Source organism: Miniopterus schreibersii (genome assembly GCF_964146895.1).
Source record: "Miniopterus schreibersii genome assembly, chromosome: 5".
Classification (NCBI taxonomy): domain Eukaryota; kingdom Metazoa; phylum Chordata; class Mammalia; order Chiroptera; family Miniopteridae; genus Miniopterus; species Miniopterus schreibersii.
Genome location: NC_138106.1, coordinates 57897890 through 57912696, shown reverse-complemented (window position 1 = coordinate 57912696; position 14807 = coordinate 57897890). Strand labels below are relative to the sequence as shown.

At 38.4% G+C, this 14807-nt stretch overlaps 1 protein-coding gene across 1 annotated transcript; it reads left to right on the top strand.

Annotated features, from left to right (window-relative positions):
- The first annotated feature begins 226 nt into the window (after positions 1–226).
- On the top strand, positions 227–14011 carry LOC308557727 (uncharacterized protein C3orf85). Its single transcript, XM_081138471.1, has 4 exons — positions 227–272; positions 363–415; positions 11969–12102; positions 13678–14011. The coding sequence occupies exons 2-4, from the start codon at positions 367–369 to the stop codon at positions 13765–13767; spliced, it is 273 nt and encodes a 90-aa protein (XP_080994597.1). The 5' UTR covers positions 227–272; positions 363–366; the 3' UTR covers positions 13768–14011.
- Positions 14012–14807: the final 796 nt, after the last annotated feature.

Here is a 14807-nt window from a genome sequence, read left to right as displayed (position 1 = left end):
AGATTTATAAGAAACTGCCAAAATGTTTTCCAAAGTGACTGTACATTTTATATTCCCACCAGCAATGTATGAGTTCCCCCCCTTTTTTTTACATCACATTAGTCTGTGTGAATGACAAAATTAGTAAATAAGTACATGACCCATGTAAAAAACAGCTTGTAAAATGTCAATCCAGAAAGTCCAAAGGGTAAAAAGGCAGGCGCTATATAAAAAAAGCTATCTCAAGCAACGGCCTCTCTCTGACTTGCCTCAGCTCCTAACGCTTTCTACAGGTATGCTTCGTACTCCTGGAAAGTCCCAATATGCCCTAAAGCTATGCTTGGTGTAAATCAAAATAAATAAATCTTTTCTTTTTAAAACAGGATCATGGCCTATAAAATGCTTCAAGTGGCCCTGTGTTCAACATTGCTGATAGGTAAGAACCTATTTTTTTTATCATGTCTTTTACAACTACTAGGTTGATAGATAACCCCTTTTGACTTTTTAAATACATAAATAAACAGACGTTATCCATAAACCAATTCTAAAGCACTGAGGAAACCAAACTATTGTGTCATGCTGTGTTTTTGAACGTTAGTGTTAATTGTGTGTGTGATCATTTTATTCCTAATTATATGTTAACACATTAACATGTTACTGTTGCTAAGAAGCCTATTTAACTGCTGCCACCAAAGAAGCTCTCTGGTGTCCTTGAGCAAAGAAGAAATTTAAATGCTTTTTAGAAACTCTAATACTTACATAGTGCTATTATGTGGAGACCTCAAGATACTTTGAGAGTGTGAATTCATTGACCTTTAGGGCAAGCAGTGTTCAGAAAAGTGGTATTTTAAACACAGATTAAGGAAGGCACTGGAGGCCAGATAATTTTCCTGCCAAATTGGCCCAGTAATTCAGTGGCTTATATCTGAATCGAACTGAGAGGTCATTTGTTTTTCTTGTAACCAAAACCAAAGATACAAAGGTATAAATTATTCTTGCAGTTAAATCTCTAAAATTTAGAAATACTTCTGATGAAGATGCTTAAATCAGAATTTCTACCTTTATGATAAGCTTGAGACCCATGCAAAAAATTATGTACTTTGCTTGAGGTACACATACACACACACAAATAGATATATATCTATATCTAGATTATTTTTTTATATTGCATTTGTTTTTTGCATTATTTTTTGCATTTCATTTTTCAATTAAACTTTACACTCAGTATTATTTTGTTTTAGTTTCATGTGTATAGAATAGTGGTTAGACAATCATATACTTTACAAAGTGATCCTTCAATATTTCAAGTACCCACCTGGCACCGTACATAGGTGTTACAATATTATTGTCCATATTCCCTATGCTGTTCTTTACATCTCCAAGACTATTTTGTAACTATAGTACCAATTTGTACTTCTTAATCCCTTCATCTTTTCACCCAGTCCCACAACTCCCCTCCCCTGTGGCAACCATCAGTCTGTTCTCTATCCCTATGAGTCTGTTTCTATCTTGTTTGTTTGTTCATTTTGCTCTTTAGATTTCACATATAAGTGAAATCAAATGGTATTTGTCTTTCTCTGTCTGACTTATTTCACCTAGCCTAATACCTCCTAGTCCATCCAGGCTGTCACAAATGGTAGATTCTCATTCTTTATTATGGCTGAGTAATATTCTACTTTATATGTGTATCACCACTTATTTATCCACTTGTCTACTGATGTGCACTTGGCTTACTTTCATATCTTGGTTATTGTAAATAACACTACAAGGAACAGAGGGGAACATATATTCTTTGGAATTAGTGTTTTGGATTTCTTTGGATATACACCCAGAAGTGAAATTGCTGGGTCATAAGGCAGTTCCATTTTAAGTTTTTTGAGGACTATTTATGCTGTTTTCCATAGTGGTTGCACCAATCTGTATTCCCACCAACAGTGCACTATATGTAGACTATTAATCTAGGTATATATGAGAATACAGCTACATGTATTTGTGTATACATAATTAGGCTTTTATTCCTAAGCTTGTGAATAATTATAATAAAGAGGTTTGGTTAATCTTCACCAGAGGATATGTTTTTATTGATTTTAGAGAGAGAGGAAGGGAGAGCTAGAGAAACATTGATGTGAGAGAGAATCGTTGATCGGTTTCCCCCTGTACACTCCCTGACCTATGCGCCCTGGCCAGGGATCTAACCCCCAACCTAGTATGTGCCCTGACTGGGAATCAAACCCACAACCTTTTTAGTGTACAGGACTAACCAACTGAGCTACCCGACCAGGGCTTAATAAAGAGTTTTAATCATCAATATTGTATTTTCTATTTGGGACATGTTTAAATAAATTATTTAGAAATTTTTAGCCAAGTTATTATAAAGCAATTACCATCATACCAAGTTACAGCCCATATCTCCAGATGGAAAATAGTGAGGCTGGCTCAGTTTAAAGAAATGTCTGAGGAGCACACTGCACATTGAATCATGGGCTGGTTATAATCCATCAGCATAAAGCTTTGCCTTGACTGCTGATCCGTGCAGTTGATGACCGCAAGGCTAAAAGCACCACATCTGGTCCCCATTCCCCCGTGAACACTGCAGAGTCAAAAGAATCTGGCCAAAGGAAAATGGATCTGCAAAAGTGACTTTTGTGCACTTAACAAGTTGGAATTCACTTTAACTCCAGCTGAGACACAAACATGTCTACCTATAAAGAAAACTGCTTTGACAGACTTCACTTAATAAGTGAACGAATGAATAAATGAATGACTGCAATTAAGTAATTGAAGTTCATGCAGTTAACAAGCTGAGATCAGAAACTAAGGGCAGAGGACCGTTGACACTGCTGGGTCAGCCCTTCAGATCTGAGGAAAGAAGCCTTCCTGGCTTACGGGCTGAAGAGACTGAAGTCTTCAGAACCCAATTCATTGGTTAAACTAATAACTAGTTCAACCGACATTTTCTAAATCACACAGCTCTAAAGTAGGAAACAGCTTGAATCAACTTTCTTTACTTGTCCTTCCTCCCCTTTTCATGTAAGAATGCAGCCTTAAAATATATATATATATAAATTTTTAAAAAGAAAGTAATCTATTCATCCACTACTCCCTGGAGTCTTTCTGCTTATCATAAGAAAACAACCATTTTAAAAGTGTGTTTGTTTCTATTATTACAAAAAGTTTTCTCTGTTACAGATTAGTTGTCTAACAAATTACTTTTGTCTAGAACTTAAGTTGAAGTAAATAGGGAAAAGATCTCATTATCTGTTTTCCTAATGGGAATGCTGAAGCCAAGAATAACAGAGCCTTACTCAAGTAATAAAATTTATGAGCAGAGTCCCCAAATTATTTTATTGAGTTTCTCAAAATAATAACCTATATATATTGGAGATGATTCCCTGGTCAGAGAATTAGAAGTTTGAGGGTCGTGATTTGATTACCAAACAAAGCAACTCTCTCTTTAGCATTTAGGTCAAGAATAGCTCTCTCTTATAACAAAACAGCAAATATTGTTACTACTATTTTAAGTCTTTTTTATATGTCAGGGGCTGTCCATATGTTACCTTAGACAAGATAAATGGCCAAACTACACAGTTAATCAATAGCGGATGCCAATTCCCATCCAAATTCTATACCCAGGTCTTTTGAGAACAAAATTCTTCTCTCTACAAATTGTCCCCTCTGACAGCAGAGCACACAGCAATATCTCCTCCTGAAAAAGTAATAGAGCCAATATTGTAGCCACTGGTTCCACAAGGAAAGCTCAGGAGTTAGGGAGCTGGGTGACTTTATCTGAGGAAATAGAGCCAAACCAGGATATAATCGAAGACTTTCTATGACAGTTCCTAGTAGTACTGAGGGTAAAAAGAAGTCCTAAACTCACCAAGTTCCACCTCAATAGGGCACTTATTAAAATCAAACAGCCCCATATCACTAAAGAGGAAATATGGAAAAAACAAATATTTGGAAAGTGTTTCACTGATTAAGTAAACCAATTCTTGGAGTTGACTCATATATGAAACAATGTTGGGGCCGGGGGGGGGGGGGGGGGGGGTCATGCCCTTGCTGGTGACCTGTGATCAGAACTATCTATAAAGTACAAGTATGTCTTCTGGTTTTAGGCAGAGGGCAAATGAAACTGCCTTTGGTCTGTTTCTCTAGCAGAGTTCCAGCTCTTGTTTTTCAGTCCAAGGTTAGTAACCAAGGCCAATTTATCTTGAAGTTTGTTTGTTTGTTGTTTTGGTTCGTTTTCTTTTGACAAGAGCTGTTAAGCTCACATTTTCTTCCTCACGACCCCACCAGTGCCTCCAATCCCTCCCTTTTCGCCCTCTCTTCCGTGGAGGGAATGGCCCTTTTCAGCCAGGCCTGCAGCCCTCCAATTTCTTGGAGTGTCTGTATTTCCTGATATGCTTTTGGTTTCTTTTATAAGAGTTTGTTCTTGATTTTACCTACTCACCTTGGCTTAAGGTTGATTGATGCTCTGAAGAAAGTGAGTAGTAAGAATAAACTGGGAAATAATTTGATTGAACAAAAAATGTCATTGCCTATGACTAGATTATTGAGCATGCTGACCACTTTGGGAAAACTATCTATTTTCTTACCCACATGGCATCATTTGTCATGACCTTAGAGTTGGGAATCCCATCAACATACATGGGCAGTGACCCTGAAGGGGTCACTATTGGATCATGTAAAATGCTACCTTTCATGAGTTACAAATTGCTCAGTCTACAAGATTAAAAACCAGTAAAATATTGCTGGCTCCAAAATACATCCCAGGGAATCACGTGGCCACGAGAGTGAGCGTGTTTGTGTGCTGAGAGCAGGTTAAAACAGATTGAGGTTGAACTCCAGCGATACCAGTTTCTGTTTACGTTTCAAAGTACTCAACACATCAGCAGTTGTGACGTCAATGAAGTTGAAGTTCCTGAGTGAAAAGTTCAGTTACGAAGCATTTTATTGACAGACAATTGAATATGATGCTGAGGATTTGAGAGCTGGTCCCACAGTTCAGTGCCTCTTTCTTTTTCTTAGTTCATGCCCATTAAACCTCTGCTTTCTCTCTTTTTACTGCCTCTTTTTACCCTGTTACTTCTTCCCATGGCTTCTTATATTTTGCAGCCTCCCTTCTTTGTTCTCCCCTTTCTTTGATTTCTTGTCTTGATTTCTCTCTTCTCCTCTCTTCTTTTCACTTTTTCTCTCTCACACCCATATTTCTTATCTCTCATTCTCTCTCTCTCTCACTAATTTTTATCTGAACTACAGCAAAGTGAGAGAATCCATTCTATTAAATATAACTCTTTTGTCTTCCACCATGAATTTTTGGTCAGTGACTGAAGTGTAGAGTGGAAAGAAAAAAATTAACTATTTTATTATTTGTGGAGAAAATGATTTACTTAACACAAAGAATAAAATATTTGAGTCTAAAAAATATGAACCTAAACGTGACTATTTTAATCACTCACAAAATTTAAAAATTTCTTTTACATTTATAGAGATCTTTGAAAATGTTATCTTATGGCCAAGATGTTTGTATAACCGTTTCTCCTGATCCTCTTTAGTACTTAATTTATGTGCACACATAATTGCTTGGGTACTTATTTTATCTTTTTTTTTTTTTAAAGACAAATGATTTCAGGGCATGGACTGAGACTCGGACCAATAAAAACAGTAAAGAATAAGTGTTATTCCCTCGTTGCTTAGACTGAGTGCCGAGGGCCTTACTGTCAGTACCCCTGCCTAAGTGTCTGAGCCGTGACGGGGCCATAGCGCTCACCCTCCGTGTCCAGCACCAGGTATCAGGGAACACTGCAAGCATCGCAGCGCTGGCCCCTCAGGGAAAGAGCTGGTGCAGGCCTGTCCTGTGAAGCTGGCAGACGTTTTGTGTTCTGCCCCCACTGAATCCCAACACGTTTACTTCACAGACAAAGGTTACACGAGGGAAGAAATTCACAGTCATCGCTGTCCAGGGAAGCCCCTGCTGGCTGAAGTGCCCTGGTCTGTGTCCTATTTTTTTTCCCGTTTCTTAGTGAGACTCTGAGATAACAGACCTGTTAAGTTCTCTGAGCCACCTTTCGACGCATAGCACTCCCCTATCAAAGATGACTGTGGAAGGCAATCCATTTTCTTTATGAACGGGAAAGGCCCATTGGAAGAGGTAGTGCACTATAAGTCCATAAGGGCCTGATGACTGGACCCACAGTTAGGCAAATTCCATAGCCAATTGCAGGTTGCAGAGCCAGAACAGAAATGTGCCCTCTGAGGGCAGCTCCCTCTCCCGAGGAAGAAGGAACAGCGGGCTGGACGTGCCAAGTTAGCCTCTTGGATGCACCAGTTAAATGAGGCACTTGCTCCCCTTCCGAGCAGCGCACACAAAGTGGAAAAGAGAGGCCTGGGATTACTCCCAGGGAGCTCCCTCTGCGTGGAAGAAAACGGGAATCTGCCTCAGGCTCTGCCCTTTCATTCCGTATCCTGTTTCAAACCAGTTCACATTGATCATTTCAGTATATAGGGTCCTACCGCAATATCATTTCCAGAGTCATCTGCATAGTATGTAGGCTCTTCAGTCATTTCTCCACTATCCAGTTTAAAGTGCTTTTTTCAGGCTTCCCTGGGTGGCAGCAATATAGGGAGTCTTTCCACTTCTGACTATAAAGCTTCCGTTACTCCTGTGCTGCTCATAACCTGTGATGGGCACTCATCTCTTTGTGCATAATGTGAATACATTTTCATTTGTTTTGCTTTACTGATTGGCTCGGTCTGTCTTGACTTCACTTTCACTTGTTTCTGACTGTTCCAGTGCTGAATTTCTCAGCATGGAAATTCCTTGACCATAGTAGGAGCTGTGCTCACTTAGCATATTCTGTATGTTTCCGATGACATAATACCACCAGAGAAAGTTGTTTTCAGTTAATGACTTATTTGTTATAAATATATTCCAGTTAAAAATTAGAGCTGGAAAGGATCTTAGAGATAATATGATGCAGCCTCATCTTACAGAACAGAAAACAGGGGTGCAGGATTAAAAAGTGGCTCGGTAACTAACTAGTTACTACCAGAGCCAGGATAAGACCTGGAATCTCTGATCTTTCTCTGCTTGTGTGAAGAGAGCTGTGATCTCGAATGTCTCCATACTCTGAAGTGTCTGCCTTATTTCTACTGCACAGGATTCTCTGCAGAGGATATTGTAGAAGGGTTTCGATAATAGAACTCAGCTTGGAGGTCTTATTAAAACTGACTATGATACGCGATGAAAGAAAGGAGAGTGTGTGGGGATTTGGAAAGAGAAAGAGAAAAATATTTTTTGTATAGCTTATGATGATAAAGTTTTAAAAAGGTATTAACCTGACTCATACTGCCTACATTAAAAAAAAACACACATCCATTTACCAGCCAACAAGGTAATAAAAGTCAGGGTTTGTTTTTCAAGCCCCAGCAGTGTTACATAGGCCTGCAAACATGAAACTCTGCTCTTGTTCTCACTAACTTTCAAGGATGATCAGGCACAATGAAAAGCGGAGTAGAAACTTCTCAAGTAGAGAGGATAATATCACGCCCTTCTGTAGTCCTTACCTTTTATTTCCAGTCCTGCCATTGACTTACTATGTGACCTTGAGCGAGTCATTTCATCTCCATGTGTCAATGTTCTCATTTGTAAAGGGATAATAAATACTATTTTCTGTCTCTCTCCTGGGTGATGTTATTATCACCATCAATTAATATTTATTGGATGCCTCTTGGCCACATAATGCTGAGGTAAGAGCTTTTTTCTGGAGGGTGGAATGGGGGGAGGGCAGAGATTATATGAGTGAAACGTTTTCCATGAACCAAAAAAAAAAAAAAGAAGAAGATTTACAAAAGACAGAATTATCAGAGCTTAAAATAGCTAAGGCTTCTATTTTAAAGCATGCTTCTGGGCCAAGATTTATGTAATCTCAGTGTTTTTCTTAGTGATTGTACAATGCGCAGTGATAATGATGGTGCAGACGCTGGTTTTACTTTCAGATGATTCCAAATAGCGCTATGTTAAGAATTACTGTGTTTTCTTTTTTTAGCATAATTTACTTAGAAATATTTATTAGATATTGAGGGTATCGGATTTATTTTACCTAGCCATTCCCTTTGTTTTAAAAAACAACTTTTTAAAAACAAGATAAGTGCACATTAAACATGTAACATTGTTGAACACTTTTTCTTCACAGGGAATGAAGAGAAATCTGAAAAGTCACCTATGAACACAATTCAGCTAAAACCAAAATTTTTATGCTAGTCAGTCCACACTAGTCAGCCCAAATGAATGAGAGTTCCCTAGTCCCTCCCAGTCCATCCTGTCACTTTTCTGATTCAGACCCTACTTATCTCTCAGCTGGACTATTCGAAGAACCTGTGACCTTGTTTCTCTCACTCTGCTCTCTTTGCTTTACCAGCTGTCCTCATACCACTGACAAAAGAATTTTCAAAAGTAAATCTATGAATAGATAAACACAATGTTGGCATATATATGTGAAATATTATTTAGCCATAAAAAGGAATGAAATGCTGACATATGCTACAACATGGATAAAGCTTGAAGATATTATACTAAGTGAAATAAGTCAGACACAGAAGGGCAAATATTACAGGATTCCCTTTACCTAAGGACCTAGAATGAGCAAACTTACAGAGACAGAAATTAAAAGGTAGTTAACAGGGGCTGGGGGGAGAGGATCATGGGAATTATTGTTAAAAGGGTACAGAGTTTCTATTTGAGATACTGAAAAAGTTCTGGAGATAGTGGTGCTGGTCCCATAACATTGTGAATGTACTTGATATCACTGAATTTTATACTTTAAAATGGTTAAAATGGTATGTTTTATGTTATGTATACTTTATCACAATAAAACAAAAAATTTTAAACTAAATCTGGTTCTATCATTTTCTGATACAGTAATGCTCATTATTTACAGAATAAAGTCCAAAGTCCTTGGTATGACAGTAATAATCCTTCAGAATCGAGCCCCAGGTTACCTTTCCAACATTATCTTTGACACATCTACACCACAAAGATACCTTTCAATCACATGGGCAAAGTGGGGTCATTGAACCTGAACCTTACCTTGCTCCTCTGTTCCTGGGCCCTTTAATCTCCTTCGGCCTGGCATACATGCTCTTTGCTGCCACTCCTTCCTTCTAGCTGTAGAAACCTTACATGTTATTTGATGCTCAACTCAAAACTAATTTCTCTGTGAAGCCTCCATTCCAATATTCAAATTAATCACTCTCCCTTTGGATAATCTAGTCACAATATGTCTTCATATAATTATTTATGAACTCTGAGTATGATATGAGTACCTTGGAGGCAAGAGGTTTTTTTATTTGTTTGTTCATTTATCTTTCCATGGAATGATGATTATCAGAGTAGGGACTAGGGTGAAGCAAGCGGTGATCTTATGGAACAAAATTTGTATACCTGTGAGAGTGAGTTTCTTCTTATATTTTATGCCCTAGTGGCCTCACTTGCCTCATCCTAGTCTCAACTCTGGTGATTAGCAGTTTCTTTGACAGTATTAGGTGCTTGCAATGCATTGTATTAGTTATCTACTATGGCATAACTAATTTCCCCAAACCTCAGCAGCTTAAAACAATAAACATTTATTATTTCACAGTTAATGAACGTCAGAAATTTGGGAGTGTCATAGGTTGATGAGTCTGATTTAGGATCTCTCATGCAGTTGCCGTTAAAGATGTTAGTGGGGGCTGTAGTAATCTCAAGGCTTGACTGGAACAAAAGCATCAGGATCCCAGTGCCTTGCTTACATGGTTGTTGGTGGAAGGTTTTAGTTCCTTGACATGTGGGCCTCTCCCTCGGAGCTGTTTGAGTGTCCTCACAAGATGGTGTCTAACTTCCCTTATAGCAAGTAATCCAAGAGAGGGGCAAGGCAAGAGCTATAATGTCTTTTATGTCCTAGCCACATAAATCACACACTGTGATATCCATGGTGTGCTATGGCTACATAGGTCAGCCCAGCTACCCAGAATATGAATACCAGGAGACAGTGATCCTTGGAGATAATCTTAGAGAATGGCTTCCCCTGCCATTTGGCTTGATTGTATTGAGTTAGATTACCTAGCAACAGGCCAGTATTATTTCTGACATCTGTTACTAATATATTCTGGAATTTACTTTTGTCTTTTATTTTTAAATCATTAAATAAATAACACTGTTAACTTTTTATAAATGAAGAATATGTCTGGGCCATTTTTTATCTGTCATTAGTAGTACTACAGTATTTTGTATCCAGAGGCAGCCTGGTTGATGTATAATACCCAGAGAGGATGTCATTTTCAATAGGCAGGTATTTGGAACTAGAAGTCACTGGATTGACAAATTAAACTAGAAATAATAGAGCTAATAACTAGAACCCTGCTTAGAGCTCAAGTCTAAGCTTAGGAAAGCATGAGATCATAGAGAACATGCAAGTAACAATTTTTTATTTTTTTCTATAAATGCATAAGATTTTTATTATTACTGTTATCTGGCCCCACACATTCCTGTCTCACAGTCATAATATAGAGCAGTAGCTATGAAGGTAGAATTTCATCTCCCCCTCCCACTAACTGTGTGGCCTTGAACATATTTTTTAACTTTTTTGTGACTTAGTTTCTGTGTTGCAAAATGAAATGATTGACAGTGCTACTTCTTAGGTTTCTTATGAATACTAAATAAGGTAATTCACGTAAAGTATTTAGCACAATGCTCAATAAATGTTAGCTAATATTATTAATATTTGTGTATACATTTGTTTTCAGACATTGGTCTTGTAGATTCCCGATAACTTTTGCTCCCATAATTCCAACAACTTAAAATGAAAAGTCTTGCCCCTTTTCCCATAATGTTAACTTAATCTTTTCCTCAAGAAATAGGTTAAGCAATTTTCTGACCATGAAAATGTCTGTGTATGTCCCAGTGTCCCAGTGCTCAATAATCTCAATACAACCTTCTCCAAAACTCCCTTAGCACAATCAAATCCTATGTTGCTTTGTTATGTTAGACCTGTTCTTTCTCTCTCCTATAGAGAAGTTTCATCTCATAGCTCACTTACCCCAAACCATACAGAGTACTGGTCAACAGAGATCTGTTAATGATGAAGCTGTAAAGTGCCTAACATAACATTGCTTCCTATTAGATTTATAATAACTGTTTCTGTATCATAAACAATAGACAGATTGTATTGTTACATATAGGTCAAGAGTGTGTTTTCCTTTATGTTGATTCAAGTTACAATGCTGAGCATAACTGTGTCTTATTTAAGAATAAAAACACAATATAGATTGTTAAAATTTGAAGATTTAAAGAAGCCTGGATTTTAAAAATTATCAATTTTTTTAATCCTGAAGTGTGAAGGAGATAGAAAATACAAGCCTGTTTGATTTAATGGTGGCTTTATCGATACTAACAACTTTAACTACAGTGCCAGATTTGGGAGCAATCTACTTAAAACTGAAAGAGATGCTCTATTTCAGAAGGCTCGGAGAGCAAGTATAAGACTGTTGACTGTCAGGTTTGAGCCAGGTGGTTTATATCCATTAATTTATCCAGTCCTTATGGTAATCCAATGTTATTTTGTTCTTTGTTATTATTATTATTACACCTCTTTACATTCAAGAAAACTACAGCTCAGAGACATTAAACAACTTGCCTAAAAAAGTAATCGAGCTAGAATTTGACTCCAGGTCTGTGGTCTCTCCTGCATGCACAGAAGCTCTGAGAATCCCCTCCGTCTACCACACAGCACGAGCTTTCATCTGCACCGTGTGCAGCTCATGTAGGGCAATGGCGGTGTAACAGTGGCAAAGGGCCAAGGAGCAGTCATCCCCCTCAAGGCAAAACCTTCCCAGGGTTTCCTTCTCGGGTGCCCATTCTCCCAAAGACCACAGCTGTGTCTCTTTAAGAGGAAACGTCGAGACGTAAACTATTGCCCTAAAAGATGCTGTGCTCTTGTACTCTGAATTACAGGAGCATTGGGAGCGCCACTTTTGTTGGAAGACCCAGCAAACCAGTTCCTACATCTCAAAAGACACATATATTTGCAGGATTACTGGGACTCAGATCACAGTCCGAATATGTGGGAAAACACACTGGCTGATCAGGTATTTGTGATTAAATAGTCATCACACCAGCTGGCATTCACCAGTCTGGCCCTGATTTTCCCTCTCCATCTGCCCTTTCCTGTCCCTAAAGTGTCTTTTGTCTGGTGAACTCCACACCGTCCTTCAAGACTAAGATCAAATGCCTCCTCCTTTCTGAAGCCCTTCCCTGTTTTCCAGGGAGGCATTTACCCTTCCTTCTCTCCCCTTTGCATACTGTTCACATGTGAATAGCTCACAAAATGTCACACTGAAAGTATTTGTTTCATGAACCCAGCCTTCCAACTCAGGCTACAAAGGTAAAGTGCATGTCTTATATATCAAAATAATTAATCTCGGGAGCTACTAAAATGACTATTAGATAGTCAAGTCTCAATAAATGATTACATGTTTGGGTAGGTGGATGGATGGATCTCAGTCACGCTTTAGTTCCCTCTCAGTTGTTCAGCAGCTCATTTCCCTCTGTTATAATTACCCAAGCCTTTAATGTCATTTCATTTGCTTGCCTTTTGTACATTTTCCTATTCACTTGTATTCTCACTCCAAGAGAAATAAAAAAGAAACTTGCATTCACCAGTTTTATTTCATCTTTTTGATGGAAGAACACTTTGAAACTCCAAGCTTAATGAAACTGCTAAATTGTCTGAGGATTTCAATCAGTCATGATTTCCCTCTTACAACTCAGCAATTTAGGAAATAAAGATGTATAACAATTAATTAATTCTTCCACTGATTTTTTCTTTCTTTCTTTCCACATATGCTGGGCTCTCATTACCACATAGTATAAGGGTTGTATAAAATCATTTTAAAAATTGAATTCCTTAGCCTGGTGGGCATGGCTCAGCAGTTTAGCATCAACCTATGAGCCAGGAGGTCGGGTTTGATTCCCTGTCAGGGTTTCGGGCTCAGTCCCCAGCAGGGGGCGTGCAGGAGGCAGCGGATCAAGGACTCTCTCATCATTGATGTTTCTATCTCTCTCTCCCTCTCCCTTCCTCTCTCTGAAATCAATAAAATACGTTTTTTTAAAAGCTGAATTTCCTGTTTTCCTGGGTCCTGGGTCCTATCCTTACTCCACATAGCTGGGATTTAACTGGTCTGGCAGGATTGGCTTGGTTCTGCTTAGCATTTTCTGATGGAAACCAGCAGCTTTAATAATGCATCCAGTTTTATGCCTGTTTTTCTCCAACAGGCATAATTTAGAGGTATTAAAGCAAGACTTTGTTCATTTGGCAAATTAAATAATTACAGACTGGGAAACTGTGTCTTCCTGATGGAGTATTCAAATTTTCAAGTACACCCCTGACTATAATTGTAGACCAGCTCTGCGATCAACTGGCAGATACTGTAATGTAGCAGGACTCTACCACATTGGTTCACACTGTGGCCCCCCAAATACTGCAAACCATTTCAGCAGTGAGGTAAACAGGCTCCTAAAAGTGTGAAACCCAAGCCTTAATTGGAATTACTCTCCCACTGTATTTCTCTGTCTTTTAGAAAATATCTGTATGATTATCAGATGAATCGATATGTTTGTTCTACAAGCTCAGAGATCATGACCTGAGTTTCCTTTTATTGCAGGCTCATGATAAATGGACTGCTTTGAAAACTACAGCACAGTATTATCTGAATGGGAATACCTTCACCTCTGACATATCAACTATCGGATAAATGTGCTTTGCTGGTTAAACCAGAACAGCAAAAACGGTGGAAGCCCGCACGGCAATGCATCCAAAGCACGGGCTTTGGTGAGCTGAAGGCAAATGCTTGTCATTTACTAGATTATTTATTATGTCTGTCTCACAGAGATGTGGAACAAAGTAAATATGAAAATTCATGTGGTGACCTAAAATTTGAAGTTCTCTGTAAATGGTAGATAAGATGGGAACTAAAATTTAAAAAAACTGTAGTAAAAACATTTACCAAAGGGAGCTTTTATGGAAAAAGAAATAAATAAAAAAAGTGTTATTAAAATCCTCTCTTCATAGCTGCTGCTTTCTATTGCTTCTTCTTTGTTAGTTTACTTTTTAATTTAACGAAGAGGGATTTCTCAAAGGGAGCTGGTCCTCTGCTCTTTTCTTCAATATTTGTCACTGCCTACAGCCAAGCTATTTTAAGACCACACTTTTCATCAAAGGTGCATTGCTGAGGGTGGTAGGGGATGAAATCTCAACTCACATTGGGGAGTAGATGGTGACTAGGACCCCACAGAAAGCCACTCATCTATAAGTGTAAACTTCCTCAGAAGTTTTATAAAATTTATGCAAGTTTGTACTCTGCTCCATAATATACCACTGATGTTTATTTTAATACGAAATAACAGATGCAGCTTACTAGCCAGGGATGTTTACAAATCTTTTTTTTTAAATTAATTTTCTTTACATTTAAGCTTTCTTTTTTTTATTTAAAATACATCTTTATTGATTTCAGAGAGAGGAAAGGAGAGGGAGAGAGAGAGAGGAACATCAGCGATGAGAGTCATTGATCGGCTGCCTCCTGCACGCCCCCTGCTGGGGATGGAGTGGAAACCCAGGCACGTGGCATGGCCGGGAATCCCGCCGAGATCTCCTGGATCCTAAATTGATGTTCATCCGCTGAGCCACTCCCAGGGGGGCTACAAATCTTTTTTAATAAACCTGAAAAATTGACTCTAAAGAAAAGTGTACTACACTTACCCTGTTGTTTTCCACATACCCATGGAATACCACCTC